General features: G+C 37.4%; 2 protein-coding genes across 3 annotated transcripts in view; both read left to right on the top strand.

Moving 5' to 3' along the window:
• Positions 1-8164, top strand: part of rcan3 (regulator of calcineurin 3) — a 38202-nt gene extending 30038 nt beyond the window's left edge. For both annotated transcript variants that reach the window (XM_088433807.1, XM_088433808.1), the window contains 3 exons: positions 1653-1826; positions 2948-3119; positions 4932-8164. In XM_088433807.1, coding sequence (XP_088289933.1) covers positions 1653-1826; positions 2948-3119; positions 4932-5086 — 501 coding nt within the window. In that variant the 3' untranslated portion in view covers positions 5087-8164. The remainder of the gene's footprint in view (positions 1-1652; positions 1827-2947; positions 3120-4931) is intronic.
• A 3405-nt stretch (positions 8165-11569) lies between these two features.
• ncmap (non-compact myelin associated protein) lies at positions 11570-18320 on the top strand. The gene is made up of 4 exons (XM_088433391.1): positions 11570-11825; positions 16265-16362; positions 16443-16527; positions 17592-18320. Exons 2-4 carry the CDS (start codon positions 16269-16271, stop codon positions 17830-17832), a joined length of 420 nt encoding a protein of 139 aa, XP_088289517.1. The 5' UTR covers positions 11570-11825; positions 16265-16268; the 3' UTR covers positions 17833-18320.
• Positions 18321-18756: the final 436 nt, after the last annotated feature.

Here is an 18756-nt window from a genome sequence, read left to right as displayed (position 1 = left end):
GTAATCAGATTTTATCTAATTTTTTTTGTTGACATTCCATTTAGCACAGCTCCATCTAGTGGATGCATAACGCAACCCCAGCCACTACTGTAGCTTCTACTCTATGCGCCTTATAAAACGGTGTGCCCCTATATATGAAAACGGTTTTAAAGTAAGCCATTCATTGAAAGTCTGCCTTATAATCCAGCGCGCCTTATAGTGCGGCAAATACGCCATTTGTGTCCACCGCGGTGGACATTTGTTCTGCTGAGATTCTTGTTTTTAACGCATAGCCCTTATTAAATGTCCTCCATGGGATCACCGGTGATTGTGATGAATTGGCAGAGGTTTATTTTCAGTTTCTGGGAAGACTGAAGGGACTGACTGACGCTCAGCGATAGCGCATTTAATTAAGATTAGAGTCAAGATTCCCGCAACAACCGGAGCAGATAAGTGAGCGGGAGCGACACTGTCGACCTCCGATTCATCTCGATCCACCTGAATGCGTTTATACAGGAAGTGAAACATAAACTATTCCATGGCGGTATTTTTTTCGTCATTTTTTTCCGGGCCTTGATGGGAGAAGGCGGGCAGGGGTGACAAGAGACTCGCCGGCGATTTCTCAGCCGGCAGTCGTCCCTCCCAGCGGTCTCTTCTCCCGCCGAGCTGCCTGATTGAGTTCGCAACCGACGGAGCCAAAAGAATCTTGGCGAGAAAACATCAGGATGCTGGAATGGCATTGGGTTTGAAAAAAAAAAAAAAATGACAGGAAGTTTGAAATCACATTTCCAAATTAGCCGGCAAGAAAATGAAAGGAGGGCAGCAAAAGTCACGTCTGAGTCTCAGACAGAGGCGGTGATGAATCGCTGAACAATATTAGCTCTGTCTTGTCTCATCAGAAACGATTCAGGTTATACAGAAAAACAATTTTCCTAAGATATTACAGCGTATTAAAATGGGGGAATCGTTGAAAGAAGGTGCTAGGGAGCTGAAATTTCACCCAGAAGGTGACAACGTGTCAAAGTTCAAGATGGCACGATCACTCCAGTATCCAGAGATTCAATCCCAGATCACAAAAACAACAAAAAAACCTTTAAATGACGATAGCACATTTTCAACATTTACGATAAAAAAATTGTATTCATGCTGTGGATTTCACAATTACAAAATGTACTGCGTATAATCGAAAGTATCAACAATATTTTATCGTAAATGTCAGAATTTTGTGACTGTAATTTAACTTTTCTGGCAACCAATTACTGTAACACATTTTCAAATTGTAATTTTTTACAATATGATTTTACAGTTGCAAAATGTACTGTATAAAATCAACATAATCAATAAAAATTTGTACTGTGAATGTAAATGAAAATGTATTGACCTAACTGGTTGCCAGAAAAGTATTGTTTAATTACGGTAGTACATTTTCTACGGTAATACATTTTTTACAGTAAAAAAAAGTTTTGATTCTGTTGATTTTACAATTAACAGCTGTAAAATGTTTTTTCCCGTAAATGCAGAAAATGTGTTACAGTAATTTAACGGCAACCAATTTGCCGATTTTTTACCGAAAAAAATGCAATTTTTCTCCATTGTGTATTTTTTCCATGTTAACTCGCTAGCGTGCATGTTTCGTATAATATACTCAAATATTCGTCAATTTCTTTTCACAGGAGAGATTTGAGGCGGCGTTTCGGATCTACGACGAGCAAGCGACCTTCCAATTATTCAAAAGCTTCCGGAGAGTCCGGATCAACTTCAGCACCCCTGAGGCGGCCGCCCGCGCTCGCATCGAGCTTCACGAATCCGAGTTCAACGGCCGCAAGCTCAAACTCTACTTTGCCCAGGTGAGCTTGGAAATGAGAGTGAAGAATGTTTTTTTTTTTTTTTTTTTAATTGAAAATGTTGCGAATTAGCTAGCTGGGTGTTAGCCTACATGCTAACACCCATGCTATTCCCACCGTTTACTAGCTAGGTTAGCCGAGAAGGCTAGCGGAGATTCAAAGCAATGCAACTTTATATATATATATATATATATATATATATATATATATATATATATATATATATATATATATATATATATATATATATATATATATATATATATATATATATATATATATTGCAATAATTGGGTCTAACACATACACCACATTTTGTGACAAGCTCTGTGAATTACGTCGTCTATCGATCATCCACATGACTCGTTCTGGCTGTGTGTAATTATAAGAGGATTAAGGATTTTAGAGGAAAGATGACCTCATGAAGGGCTTGTTTTATTGTAGCTAATAAAACGCCAACAGCGGGACAAAGCTTGTCATTGGACGCAATATTGACTGAAGTTGAAGGTGCTTTTTGCACTTTTGGACATCAAAATATCGTATGTATAATGGATATACTAAGATAAGACTATATATTTATTTCAGCTTTTTGCATTGGAGTAGATTATTAGTAAAGGATAACCAATATTTGGAGCATCAAAATTGAAAATGGACTTTTTTCTCTATAATTACTTGGATAGCTGACTTATTTTTCTGCGCAGTTAATAACTTTAAATACATTTACTTGCCGTCGACTGAAAACAACCACGTGCCTTCAGGGCTCAGGTAACAACCAATCACAGCTCAGCTTACGTTTGGTCACGTGCCCAAAACGAAAAAAAAATGTTATTTTTTGTATATAAAACATAACATCAAACTACGGTAAGTGTGATCAAAATTTTACCTATTTACTGCTGAAAATGTACAAAATAAAAAAACTAAATAACATAGCAAAAAACAAATACAAAAAAAAGCTGCAAACACATACAAAATGGAAGCAAAATTAGAACAAAACAAATGCAAAAAAAAACAAAAAAAAACGACCAAACAAAACAACACAGCAAACACAAGTCACATGTAAACACATGCTAATATTTTATATTTTGTTCCCTGACGTCATTTATTGTCATCATTACTGCCAACAGGTTCAAAATGGCGACGAGGACATCGACAAATCCTACCTGGCCCCGCCTCAGCCCGTCAAACAATTCCTGATCTCTCCGCCCGCCTCGCCGCCAGTGGGCTGGAGTCAGAGCGAAGACGCCACGCCCGTCATCAACTACGACCTGCTGTGCGCGGTCGCTAAGCTAGGACCGGGTGAGTACTTGCCAACGCAGCTAATAATTCAGCGCGAAAAATCAACTGAAAACCCCTGTATAACATAACAACATTGCTTTTGCATTGCCCAAAACCATGTCAAACATAAACGTAGTGCTTTGGCGCCATCCAAAGCCATGTCTTAACACAAACAGAGTGCTTTGGCGCCATGCTGTTGCATCCTGATGAGATTTTCATTTTCTTGTGAAGACCGTATTATTATCAAACAAGGAAAATTGTGCAAATATCCTTGCTGCTGTTTTGGCTAGCAAATGGGTCCTTTAAAGCTTCTATAGTGACCACCAGCTTCCCTAAACTGAGATAATGACAGTAACTACCGATTTTCGTCCCCGTGATGATGAAAGGGAGGCGTGTATAGGTTTTTATTTACACTCTCCAAGTCCAGTAATCAGTGCATTGTGATTTCCCGGCAGCCTGGTTCCTAATGCCAACACAACGCGAGACATGAATCAGATTTCAGATAGCGAACCTTTTCCACAAAATGTCAGCAAGCACAAAGGAAAGCGTCTCCCTGTTTGTGCTCTTTTAAGCTTATCTTCCGTTATTACTTTTCCCCGCTTTATCAGCTCAAGCCTATTTGAACGACCGTCCCTCTAAAAAGACAAGTTTGGACAATGACGCAGCTCTGGGTCCGCAGCGCAATTACGCCCTCTGTTGGCTCATTGAGGTGATGGCACATTGTTGTCATTTTGCGTCCCACGGGGCCAATTTCCTTTTTCCCCTCATCTTATCGCCTTGGCAACCGATGCAATCTGGAGAGCGTAGTCTTTCATTCCGAGTCACCTGTGCTTGTCACATCAGACTGAAAACACTCTTTCATTTACTTTAATTCATATAGTCCAAAGCCATAATATCGAGCGTTATTATTTACAGATGATCAATGTAGTGACAATGCTTTACACGTGATTAGGATTTGTTTTTAAATGGTCATATTTTTACAGGCACAGTGTACAGTGGACTCTCCAGTTTAACGTGCTACATGTAAACATGTACAAATGCAAGAATAAGTTAACCTAAAACTTAAGTAAAACTATTTAGCCAATGATTGTGCTTGATTGACACGTAATGAATTGGAAAACTTTTATTTTGCATTTTCTGGCTATTAGTCAGTGAGTCAGTGAGATATGTCCATTTGTTACTTGAACACCGTCACCTCCCAGGCATCCCAGAATGCTTTAATGATTCAAATCATATTTAAACCTCAGAATAACACAAAACTATCTTAATACCTTATTCTGACCATTGCTTCTGATTTTAAGCGTGTGCAATGATACAAAATAAAAACAAAAATGTGCAACAATGTGCAAGCAATTTATTCATTCAAATCGTATTTAAACCTCAAAATAACACAAAAATATCTTAATACCTAATTCCGATCATTGCTTCTGACTTTAAGCATGTACGATAAATACGTTGAACAAGATTGTGTGCAGTATGAATTTCAGTTCACGAAAACCATGACTTTGAAATGCAGCACAGCACACACAAAATAAAAAATGACAATTTTGTTGTGACAGGTGAGAAGTACCAGCTTGAAAGGCAGCACAACAGACATAAAATAAAAAAAATGACAGTGCTACTACTATGTGCAAGCGAATTATTCGTTCAAATCATATTTAAACCTCAAAATAACACAAATATATCTTAATACCTAATTCCGATCATTGCTTCTGACTTTAAGCGTGTGCAATGAATACGTTGAGCAAAATTGTGTTTCAGTTCACGAAAACCATGACTTTGAAATGCAGCGCGACACACACAAAATATAAAACGACAATGTCGTCGTGACAGGTGAGAAGTACGAGCTTCACGCCGGCACGGAGTCCACCCCGAGCGTGGTGGTACACGTGTGCGAGAGCGAGACGGAGGACGAGGAAGCGGCGAGGCCCAAGCAGGAAATCGTGCAGACCAGACGTCCAGACGGTCCCCCAAAAGTCTTCAACTAAACCCCTCTGCCTCCCTCTACAGGCCGCTTGTTGATTTGCAACACAGCCCGCCCTCTCTTTCACGCTCTCTCTCTCTTTGTCTCTCTCGCTCGCTCATCTTTGCACTCACGGAGAGCGCCGCCGCCGCCGCCGCCGTCATGCCAGCTCAAAAACAGACAAACATTGCTCCAGTTTTTGCGGGCCATCGGTCGAGACGGCTCGGAGGGAACCCAGGAGGGGACGCATACACATAAAAACACGCACCGCAGCCCTGCGACGGGGCACACTTGACTCCGCCCCCAGCGAAGCTCAGCAACCGCAGACAAACACAGATACAAACACACGCTCAAAAACCCACGCGTCGCTATTGTAGTTAGCGTGTTAGCTCCCCCGCACACCTCATTGTTTCACTCAGCGATGACTTGTGTTTTTCGGGGTGATTTGCACTCTTTTTTTTTTTTTTAATCCTATTTCCATACATTTTCATATCAGCTCGCATCGGGATGCATGTATATACTCTACCGAGTGAAACAATAATAATAAAGTGAATATTTAATGTCACGCACACTGCACGGAGCGCCATATGTGACTAACAAAAAAACAATAGTTGTGGAGGCTGAATATTTTTCCAGCTTTTTTTAACTACTAGATGTGTGTTCTAATTGTGTACTTGATCCATTTTTTTGCATGCTTAAGACGCGGACGTTTTCTTTGTTTGCATGCAGAACTCCAAACGGCGTCTTTCTTCATTTTCTTCTCCTTCCTTTGAATTTTTCAAACTCCTGTGTTGTCGGCATCATTTCCTATTTATTCGGGATGCAACTTCTTTTTGCGAGGGCGGTAGCAGCCTCCTGGGTTTTTTTTTGTTTGTTTGTTTTTTTTCCCAGCTTGTACATAGCGTCCATTTTTCTAGTTCAAGAGGGAAAGCTGCCTGATGAGATGTCAACCAAAGCATTCTCACGTATTTCCTTCGGTGAGCGGGAATGAAAGTTAACGCTGTTATCGAAACGTTAGCGTTAGCGTGCGTCCTAACATTTCCTACATGTCCGCAATGTACCTACGCTAATGCTATGAAATGTGAAAAAATGAATAATGAGTGAGTTTAGCAATTCTGAAGAATATTTTTGTTATTTTGGAGCAATAGACTGAGAGAAGTCGGAAAGTTCGGGAAAGCACACAGCTGAGATGCTAAAGTACACAAATGCAGCTAATCGGGCGTTTAGCTAGCAACTGAACTGCGGCTAGCCGCTAATGAGGCGTGTGTCACTACGTCATTTCATTTACACCTCCCTGAAAGCAGTAAGCACACACAGTCGATTTTTATTTACATTTTAAAAGTGTATATTCTGATTCAAATGCTAACAGCAGCAGCTGGCGCATACGGCAAGCTAACCTGGCTAATGGCTAACAAAGTTTTCGGTTAGCACGAATGAATGGATTATTAAACTCGCATTAATTTTCTTTATTTACAAAAAAGTCAGGAATTTTGAGCTCTCAAGTGGAATTTCGGAATGAACATAAAAAGCACGTTAACTTCTTTCAGGTGAACTTAATTGATTGTACGTGCGCAGTTTTTAACGCTTCGGTACGTTTGGCTTTATGGTCAATTACTTCACGTGAGTTAGACATACAAAGGAAGCAAAATTCCGTTCCTCACATTACTCGGTTTAGTTTAGTCCATTTTGCGCCACATACTGGAATTGACATAAAATTCACTACAGTTCATTCATGGAGAAATACGTCCATGTTTATTTCCTCTTTGTGATGCTTACTTGGCAAATATTACAGAATACATTTCCGCTAATTTACTGTAATACTAAAACTTGTGTATTTAAAACTACATAGCTTTGCCGCATGAAAATGTCCGCTTAGCTTAATGCTAACTAACAACGCAAAATGCTACTTACATGCTAATATTTTGCGTCGATAAAATATTTAGACGGAAATTATAACTACTCCCAAGCATATATTCTTTATCTTCCAAAAAAATGACTATTATTCTGTTTTATTTTGATTGTGTCTGCATGACTATACTGCCTCCCGGTGGCCAAGGTGCGTACGCTAATTATTTAATTTCTATTCAAGTAGTTTATTGTTTTTAATTAATTGCAAATTATATAAAAACTACTGAAACGGTTGAACATCAGCGTGAAAATGTTTTTGAAAAAAATAAAGTTCAAATTTGAAAAGGTGTTTGGGCATTTAAAGTTCATCCTGAAATTTGAATGTGATTATAGTACAACGGAATAAATAGGAGCTTGTCTTTGTGTATGATTTTTTTTTTTTTTTTTTTTGCATGGCAGGTGCACTCCCCAAGGCCGGTTTTGGCCCGCAGGCAGCAGGTTGCACACCCGTGTATAAAAGTGGCCCATTATCACATTTTAGCTGGTAAGATTGCAATTTTTAGGTGAGCACTTTAACTGTTTTGGTGAGTCTCTTTTTTGGACTATTTCGGAAGCACGTTTTTTTTTTTGGGTGCGTTTGCGTGTTCCTCCGACACCTAAACTGGCCTTCACGAGCATGTGACACTCGTTTAATTTTTTTTTCTTTCCCATGTCACATCATGAGTTTTGCTTTTTTTTTTCTTCCCTAAAAACAAAAGCAGTTTGTATTCAATATGGAAGCGGGAAGCAATTTCTTAAAGGGCCGGCGTCGTGATGACTTTTTTGTACTCTCTGTGCTCACATTTGTGTGTGTACCTGTATATTTTTGTACATATGCCAAATTTTTATGTTGTTGAGGCTCTGTCCCAGCAGTGTGTGTGTGTGTGCGCGCGCGCGTGTGTGTGTGCCCAAGCGCTTTGTCACGGACGATGTTGATGATGAAGTGCAGTGATAATTTCAGAAAAAAAAAGTCAATGATGTTTGTCACTATCTTATGGTTTATTTTATTTTTTTTGTTGAATATTTTGGTTGACCTGTGACTAATACGTCTTGTACGGTAGAAAAATACAGAAAACAGTAGCAAAATGAGCAATAATTTACAGTTGTAATAATACCAGTATGTGTATTTTCATGTTCTTTATCTTCACATTATCTGCTTCTATTTGTGTAGTATTGTTTCACATAGACAACATACATAAAGAATTCTTCTTAAAAAGCCATGTTTGATGTCATTTATAATCAGCTAATGTATTTTTATCTTACGTAATGGCTGTAAATCGAGCCGCCGGTCTGATTAAGAGATGAGTGTTTTTACAGAGGTGTAAAGGTTGACTTCCGTTATCTTTTTCAAGAAACATCCGCATGGTATGATTGTGTTTTTGTCATTTAGTTTATGACTGAAAAAGAAAACTGATCCCTTATTTGTTTAGGTCAAACATCTCAGAATGCTAGCATTTGTGAATGAATTCCTTTAAAACTGCAGTCAAACTCATTTTTATCATAGGCCACATTGTAGTTATAGTTTCTGTCAGAGGGCTGGAATGACCGTTGGTTGTATTTTTGTTTGGATGGATGGAAGGAAGGAAGGAAGGAGGAAAGGAAGGAAAGGAGAAAGGAAGGATGGGGAAGGACTTGTTTTTTGAACTTTTTTCCTTTTTTTTTCAGTTTTAGACTAAGCTGTAACCCGAATGTATTTGTTTGGATGGATAGATGGAAAGAAGGAAGGAAGGAAGGAAGAAGGAAGGAAGGAAGGAAGGAAGGAGGAAAGGAAGGAAAGAGGGAAGGAAGGATGGAGAAGGACTTGTTTTTTTGAACTTTTTTCTTTTTTTTTCAGTTTTAGACTAAGCTGTAACGCAAATGTATTTTTATTTGGATGGATGGAAGGAAGGAAGGGAAAGGATGGATGGAAGGAAGAAAGGAAGGAGGAAAGGAAGGAAGAAGGACTTGTTTTTTGAACTTTTTTTTTCAGTTTTAGACTAAGCTGTAACCCGAATGTATTTGTTTGAATGGATAGATGGAAAGGAGGAAAGGAAGGAAGGAGGAAAGGAAGGAAGGAGGAAAGGAAGGAAAGAGGGAAGGAAGGATGGAGAAGGACTTGTTTTTTTGAACTTTTTTCTTTTTTTTCAGTTTTAGACTAAGCTGTAACGCAAATGTATTTTTATTTGGATGGATGGAAGGAAGGAAGGGAAAGGATGGATGGAAGGAAGAAAGGAAGGAGGAAAGGAAGGAAGAAGGACTTGTTTTTTGAACTTTTTTTTTCAGTTTTAGACTAAGCTGTAACCCGAATGTATTTGTTTGGATGGATAGATGGAAAGAAGGAAGGAAGGAGGAAAGAAAGGAAGGAAGGAGGAAAGGAAGGAAAGAGGAAAGGAAGGATGGGGAAGGACTTGTTTTTTGAACTTTTTTCTTTTTTTTTTCAGTTTTAGACTAACCTGTAACCCGAATGGATTTTTGTTTGGATGGATGGATGGATGGATGGATGGATGGAAGGAAGGAAGGAAGGAAAGAAGGAAGGAAGGAGGGGGAAGGATGGATGGATGGATGGAAGGAAGAAAGGAAGGAAAAAAGGAGGGAGAAGGACTTGTTTTTTGAACTTTTTTTTTTCAGTTTTAGACTAAGCTGTAACCCGAATGTATTTTTGTTTGGATGGATAGATGGAAAGAAGGAAGGAAAAATATAATCATAAATATAAATTGGCAAAATATAATTGAGAAACACTGATCTTAACTGACAAAAACATGCGCCCATGGGAGGTTTTAGTTCATTTCCACTTGGGCACAACTCAAGTTTGGAAACAGGAGCACGGAACGGTTCCATTTTTCAGGAACTACACTGACTTCTTTTGTAGCGTGAAAGCTGACCTCCATGCATTTTTTTTTTTTTTTTAAATCGGTGCTCTCCTTATATAAGGCTAGTACAGACACACGGGAACACCTGGGAATGCTGAACAATGCCTTCACTTCAAACCTGCTCACAAAAAAAAAAAAATGCTACAGTAGCTGCCTTAAGAGCCTCCGGATGGTAACCGGAGAGCCCAGTGATTTGTTGGCACCGTTAAAAGTCGAGACGACTACAAGTGAAGGCGTGTTACTAGAGATACAATAATAAAACGGAGATACCGCTACACATTCACTTCTACAGAAATATGACCAAGTTTACAACACACCCTTTTACCTTATACCCTTTAGTCAACTACTGTAGTTAATTTTCAACCGCTCTTTTGTTGGAGGAAGGACAAGTGAATTTGTGATAAAGAAAGCAAGGGCAAACGCGATAGATGGGCTCATAAAAAGCATATTTTCGAGAGACGAGTTAAAACCGTATTTTTGGTCCCGTGCATTGGGAGTAATAACTTTTTTTTTTTTTTTCCGCAAAAATTGTGTTGTATTTATGTATGACTTTTGCACAGATTGTATTCTGAACCCTTGGTGAGTATTTGATTTTTACACCATTTTACATCCAAGCGTTGATAGGAGACACTATGGGAGCTGAAATTTCAGCCAGACAATGACAACATGTCAGAATTCAAAATAGCATGACCACTTAGTTCTCACACTAAGCAAAGGTGTGCCATACCTTTGGTTAAAATACTTAGAGAATGTTCCAAAAAGCATCAAAATACTGCACAAGGACAATAGGGAGCTGAAATTTCACCCAAACAGTGACAACATGTCAGAATTCAAAATAGCATGACCACTTAGTTCTCACACTAAGCAAAGGTGTGCCATACCTTTGGTTAAAATACTTAGAGAATGTTCCAAAAAGCATCAAAATACTGCACAAGGACAATAGGGAGCTGAAATTTCACCCAGACAGTGACAACATGTCAGAATTCAAAATAGCATGACCACTTAGTTCTCACACTAAGCAAAGGTGTGCCATACCTTTGGTTAAAATACTTAGAGAATGTTCCAAAAAGCATCAAAATACTGCACAAGGACAATAGGGAGCTACAAAATGTAATATCAACAGCGGCCAGAGGTGGCACCAAAAAGCACAGAGTACAACTTACAGATACTTGTGGGCCAGATTTCACAGAAATATGTGTGTGTCACTGAAAATAACTGCTCTCAAACAGAAGGCACATTGTCCTTCCTCACTACAAAATGTAACGTCAACAGCGGCCAGAGGTGGCGCCAAAAAGCAAAGATCATGCTAAACAAAAGCACAAATGAACTGTTAAAAGGTTAACTAAATCAGTTCCAAACGCCGTTTTTTCAAGTGCGGGCCATACGACTCAGTACTAGCGGATCCACGGACCGGTACCGGGCCGCGTACTGGGCGTTTGCGACTTCGGGTCGAAACGGAAGCCATTTTTTGAGCTCTAATTAAAATAAACCCTTTCGCATTTAAATTGTTGTATCAGTTTCAGCACTCTGTATCCGATTTCAATCTGTGGTCAATCCGAGTTAAGGTACTATGTTTGGGAATCCCCGAAGTCACGGAGCAGAACGTTTTAAGCAGGCGCGCCCCGCTGTGAGACTTCCCGCCGATATCGCCGCAGTTGTGGCGGCCTCTGCTTTTTTGATCAAACGCAGTAGACGTCACGCCTCGGGGGCCGAGCGGGAGGACCTGAAAAACCAGCTGCCTCATATTATGACTCTCGGTCCCAGCGCACCAAGTAAGAAAACTCCTCCTCTTGCTCGCGTACTCACACACAAGAGAGAAAGTCAGGCGTCCTGCTTGTTTTCAAGTCTTTTTGTTGTTGTTTGGTGGGACGGGAGACAGGGGGGGAGATAGGACTTCACTCCTCTCCAGTGGACTATGCCCCCCTCTGTCCAGTGAAGGAGGGAGGGGGGGTCATTGAGGTTGGAGAGAAGTGCGTTCACATCCTTCCAGAAGGACGCTCCAACTGATATCACAGTGAAACGTTGGTGGTAAGTTTCACGCATTTTGCTGATTTTTTTTGCTTCATATTATGTCATATTCAGATATTCGTTTTAACACTTGTCAGTTATATACAGTCTACATTGGGGTCTTTAATTGCCCCCAGGTATATTTGTGTTTATTTGATTTTATTTGATTAATTGTATTGCTCTTGAGATGCCAGACCCTTTCATGCATATTTTTTTTTTGGGGGGGGGGGGGGGGGGGTGTATAATTTCCGATGAGGTGTGGAATTCAGTTATGAATCGAATTTACATAGGGTTTTTGAAAAGGTAAGCTAGCCCTTTGTCATTTCTAAAAAGCTGATAGTTTATTTACCCCTCGTGTCAATTTTGACCAAAATTTACAAAATACTAGGAGGCTAAAAAATACTGCTGAGGTAGAAGTTCAAAACGTTACAATGCGTCCATTCCTGAATGCCTTCAAAATGGGATTAATTTGACTGCAACATTTACATTAGCGACCAGTATGACCAATGAATTACTCAAGAAACTATTGTGCTAGTCGTTGATGCTACAAATATAAATCATTTTTAATACCTTAAAAATATATTTCACTATAATGTGTTGTAGAAAACACAACATATGAGGCACATGATTTGTGTTTATGGTTTAATCTGGAAATTGCGCTTGCATTTTTTGAAATTCAAATGTATTTTCTGGAGTAATAAGGGCACATCTCAATATACAGTATTTGTATATTGGAGTAACTTTATTTCAGTAGCTCAACGCTAACAAATTTCAAATCTACCCTAATTGTATATATATATATATATATATATATATATATATATATATATATATATATATATATTTATATATATATTTTTATATACACACACACACACGTTTATGTGGCTATACTTGTGAGGACATCCATTGACCTAATGCATTTCCTAGCCCCTAACCCTCACCTTAACCATCAGAAATGATTCCTTTACCCTAACCTCAACAAAGTCAAATCTTTATTTTAAAAGCTTGACCCTCAAAAAAAAAAAAGTCTGAATTTATGTCTCTTCACATAAGATTCTTACTATGGTTAGTAAAACTCTCACTGCAGACGTCCCAAGTATAGCAATTTTCAATTTGCGATCACTTGCATGTGATTCATTGTAGTCCAGTGTAGCCTTACGATCCGGGTCAATTCAGTTCCTGTTCCACTTGGTTTACAGACCATTAAACATGTTTGCCGAAGGTGAAAGAGTATCACATGATAATTTATGGAACAATATACAGATTATCGTCAGGCGCCGATGAGGAAGCACCGACCGTTCTCTTTTACCTGAGGTATGCAAACGCATCATCTGAATATATCACGCTCACTGACGTGCGTATACGTATATGCACTTTATTGGTAATATGCATCCATAAATTTTGCTGTCACTCTAATGTAGTTTATGACGGTGTAACATACAAAATCTCATCATTTGCATCCTCACAATGATGACGATTATAACGTGCATTTTGGGCTAATATTTCTTCGTACGTAAACCGTTAAAACATGAAGTTTGATAAACAGCCTTGAGCAAAACCTTCATGTGATTCGAGCGGGTACAATGACAGGATGTCCGACCATCAAGCAGCCATTTATCAGAAGCTGTCACCTCTGCAAACAGTCTGCATGATATATGCTAGCTAATGGGCACGCGTTGTAATGCGTCAGCGCCGTCGCTGATCGTCATGAAATGTTTGCTCTCCGGCACGTCACTGCAATACTTTTCACTCCATTATACTAAATATATGATCAAATAAGACGGAACTGCAGCGATATTGCGAAATAAAAAAGGCCAATCTCATAAATGCGGAATATCAAAATGAACCCTCGTCCTAGCTCTAGCGGATCATTCATTTTATGGTATGAAGAAGAATGGAAATTGTCTAGAACTTTTTAACCCTTGTGGCATTTTGTTACAAATTATGTTAATTCCTCTGTTTTTTTTATATCATAAAAGAATCAATGGGAAAAAAAACACCTTTGAGTTGAAATTCCCAGCAGATGATTAAAACGATTAAAACGACAAAAAAAGGACGTTTTTGAACCCTTGTGGCATTATTTTACATATTATGGAAATTCCTTTGATTTTTTTAAGACATAAAAGATTCAATGGGAAAAAAACACTAGTGAGCTGAAATTTCCATCAGATGATTAAAAGTCACATTTCAAAATGCAACGATTCTGACATTTCTATGTGATTACAGCTGGACGTGCGAGATTTTGTGTACAGAAATAATCATCGTCCAAATTTTTGGACCATATAAAACCAGTATAATTTCAATTTTTGAGCTGCATTTTAATCGGATTTATTGCATTTATTTTCCTGCGATTTTTGCAACATTCTTTTGCGCGGCGGTCAAACTATGTCAGCAAACAGAAAATTCTTTGTTACTTGTATTTCACCTCAAGACAGTAGGTGGCGGTAGAGAACAGTTAGTGGCAGACTTCAATAACAGACCATACCATTTTTCAATTTTTTGGGGTGATGTTAATAAATTAAACTGACATATGTGTGGCTAGAACTGATGCCACTGAACAATTTGACTGGTTGAAGGAAACAAATATTCATAAATAACGAATTATTACGCCTTTAACAGCATTTACAAAATTAGAAAAAAATGCAATGTGTACAGTTTGCATAGTGTGCGCACTATATACAGATAATATAAGGAGAAAAATGTAAACACTCATGTACTTAAGACGATACCCGATGTGAAAGCTCTCCTAATGGAACCATTGAGAGAAACAATGTGCGGCTTGTCATCTGTCAACACACTCGATTTATTTGGAAAAGAGTATTTGAGCTTGCAGGTGTTCTCGCTTGTCAACCAACTCTCACTTTTTCATTTATCATGAAAGGCCACTAGTCCTTTCATAGTGCTACAAAAAAAAAAAAAAAAAAAAAATATATATATATATATATATATATATATATATATATATACTTAAAATTTCACAGAAATGCTCAAAATTCCAGACTTTTGACTTAAAATATTCCTAGAATCCAAAAGTCCTGTGTGAAAAGTTAGTATCATTCTGTCCATCATTCCAAATGAGACATTTGCAAATATGCAAATCCTGTATCTGTTTTTACTTTGGAGAACAATGATCAAGATTGCTGCCAAACCAGCAAACAAATTATGGAAATTGTTTTTATGCAATGCTATTTTGAAAAAAAAAAAAAAATTCCAGTTTTTCTTGTGCACAAAGGAATGTAATTTAAAACATTATTTCTTTATCAAATAATCTTCGAAAAAATTAACACATTAATTCAGTGTTTACTAGTTAATAGTAAAATAGTTGTTAGTTGCATGTCTAAAACATATATATATATATATATATATATATATATATATATATATATATATATATATATATATATATATATATATATATATATATATATTTATATATATATATTTGTCTATCTACTGTATATATGTGTGTGTGTGTGTGTGTCACTAGCATTTTTTTACTGCTCTTTATTAAATAAAACAAAAAATAATGTATAGAGAAGTCAAGGGAAACAGCATGCATTTTTTTAAGGAAATCAAATATCTAATCTGTGTTGTAGTTTGTCTCAAATTTGGTTCATGTTTTTTTTACGTATTGTATAAAAAAACTACACAATCATATACATTGTTGAAAATTGTAGAATGAGAATATGCAAAATGTAAGCCAAATATGAATTTTTAGGGTTAGGCATAGATTTTGAGATGTAAAACATATATTTTTTTAGTTACATTGTAGATGTTTGCGTGTTTATCTCACAGTCAGGACATAATGTCTCCAAATAGAACATTTCATATCTCTGATGGAAGGAAACTTATAATAACACAGCCTTTTAATAACATTTTTCTAATTACTGATTTCACTCTATGACTCAACATCTTTTCTTTTGTTGTGCATTTTGAAAAGCCGACGGGGAACTCCCATGATGACGCATGTGCGTTCCACTGGAGTTCATGCGGAATCTGAAGTATGATCGCAAAGTGAACCCTTGCCAGTGCAATAAATATTAATAAAGCTTACATTAAATATTTATTGTGGATGCTCTTGCGCTCACATACTCTGTACATGACGATTTAGCAGAAAATTGAGGAAAAATATTGAAAAATTCATTACTATCCTCGAAAAAACCTATATATATATATATATATATATATATATATATATATATATATATATATATATATATATATATATATATATATATAATAAATGTGTTCAGTTTGCTCAAGATTGTCAAGATTGCTCTCACAAGTCAAAGCAAAAAAATTTGTGCGTTGGCTCTTATCTCAAAAATGTGTATGATTCCTATTGCATATCTAAAGGCCCCCCTGTTTATAATATACGGATTTTACTTTTAAATTTGATATTACATTACTGATATTCAAATGTCTTTGCATTGAAAAGCTAATGGGCATTTTTTCAGGTTCATGTTGAAGATGCAAAGTTCAACTGCGTCACCTGAAAGCAACACAACGTCGCCGTCCAGCATCACCAAATCCAAAGACCAAATCCTCATTCAGAGTGGGTGGCTTCCCGCATTTTGCATTTTAGCATGTTCACGCCGTGCCACTAAAATTTAATAATGTTCTTTTTCCTCCCAGGTTCCGGTGCTATGATCGCCGTCATCGTCATCGGTATTATTGTCATACTCACCATTGTTGTCTTCATCCTCAAGACGTACAACAAGTAAGGTGGCATTTTTTTCAAAGGGCGCATAGCAACAATAGGGAATAAACACAAACGCAGGCGTGTGATGAGCGCGGGAAAATGGCTTTGTACAAAGATGGAGACACTTTTCTCAAATGAAGCTTCATGAAGCTCTTGTGATAGTTTTTTTTGTCCTCTAGATCAGCGGTTCTCAAATGGGGGTACTTGAAGGAACTCCAAGGGGAACTCAAGATTTTAAATAAAACAAACATGCAAAAATAGATTCAAAATACTTATTGGATTATTTAAATTTTTTACTATGATGCGAAAAGAGGACACTTCATGTTGAATCTTTTTCTGTGGACAGATAATTATAAATATTTATTTTTGAGAATATCTTGACAATTTATGTTGATTATTTTTTGTGGACAAATATTTATTAATAAGTAAGCTAAACTTGAGCTGATTCTGTGATAAGAACACTTTTTTTTTACAGTTTTACGAACATTTAAAGATCGCGTATCAGTCGACTTTGATCAAAGGTGGCATTTTTTTAAAGTTCAATTTTACCATTTATCGGCTCTACAACTCTTGCATGCTCTTCCATTTTCATGTCTTCCTGTAATTAATTGATCGTAATTAATCTGTTAATCTGACACCCCTAATTTTACTGCAAAGATAAATAATTTAAAAAAAAACACAATTTTTGCCTCATGTGGTTTAAATGTTTAGTTATAATTCTGCGTTCAACAACTATGTTAGCCTTCGCTTCGTGTGTTAGCATTAAGCTAGCAGACTATTGTACAACTTTGAATGAATACAAAATGAGCCATTTTATTGAATTTTACCATTTATCGGCTCTACAACTCTTGCATGCTCTTCCATTTTCATGTCTTCCTGTAATTAATTGATCGTAATTAATCTGTTAATCTGACACCCCTAATTTTACTGCAAAGATAAATGATAAAAAACCTACAATTTTTGCCTACAATGTTAGCCTTCGCTTCGTGTGTTAGCATTAAGCTAGCAGACTATTGTACAACTTTGAATGAATACAACATGAGCCATTTTATTGAATTATTTTTTGTCCCCTCCTGAATCAGGCGTACCCACACATCCCGACTCCTGGGTTCAAACGGGAGGTCCAAAGCCCGTAAGAAGAAGTCCCAGCCTACGGTTCCGCACATGCCCACGGCTTCCGTCCGGGTCAACTCCGTGTCGGGCAGCGTCCCATTTCCGAACCCCGGCTCATCGCCGGGACCCAGAACGGAACTTAGCTCTGTCGACCAAATCGAAGAGTTCACCATGGAGGTTACCAACAATGACGCGTCGGAAAACACGTAGCATCGGCTAAAAAGATTGACTCACGCGCTTACGTTTATAGACTGAATCCTGTTGTTGTTATGGTTAATCCGGGACAAAATGTGAACAAAAAAAAAGACACCACTAAAGAGCTTTAGGAAGGATGTGAAGTCAGTTTATCTTTTGTCTAATTTGTCTGTCTTTGCACTACAGTACTATTCCTTTGTTGCTCTTTCGTACATTTATATATTTAGTAATGTTGGCATCACATTTAGAAGACACACAACCACGTGAAATAAAGGATAAGTCAATGCCGGCTGCCAGTATGAAACATTTTCAGCACTGATTTATCCCACGTTTTATTTCTCATCTGTGTCAGTTTTTTTCCTTATATTTTTATTTGGTATAACATACTGATGCCAAGCAATTTTGCACTTTACTTTTCATTGTTCTCCATATTTGTAGTGTTTTTTTTTATCCTTAGAAGACATTTGAATGGAATAAAAGTTGATGTTGATGGTTTGATCTGATGATAGTGAAATATATTTTTTGTGATATGCAGTTCACGGTGCTGCTCGAAAAGTATCTCAAAATATTATATTATTCTTTTTTTTATAACCTTTGGGAGAAATCGTTGACATAATTGAAATAGTCAAGTAAATTAATGATCATTATTAATAATAGCGAATAAAAACATAGTTAACTTGGGCAAATATGCTATTTCAGAAGTGTTTATTGAAGTTTTCAGACATACTATTTGTTATATATATTTTTGCGCCACGCATTTCAATATACGGTAATTATTTAAACTTTACTTGATTAGTGAAAGCAAGTTAATGGTGGAGAATTTTAGTGTTGTTACCTACGCATGTACAGTAGGTGGCGGTATGCACCTGAACGTCGCTTGCCTTCAGTCAATAGTACAAAAAAAATGTCACGGGTTCGTTGATAACATTTAGAAAAAGG

The sequence above is a fragment of the Hippichthys cyanospilos genome, chromosome 14 (genome assembly GCF_059441005.1).
Source record: "Hippichthys cyanospilos isolate Australia breed blue-spotted pipefish chromosome 14, RoL_Hcya_1.0, whole genome shotgun sequence".
Classification (NCBI taxonomy): Eukaryota; Metazoa; Chordata; class Actinopteri; order Syngnathiformes; family Syngnathidae; genus Hippichthys; species Hippichthys cyanospilos.
This window is presented reverse-complemented; position numbering and strand designations above follow the sequence as displayed.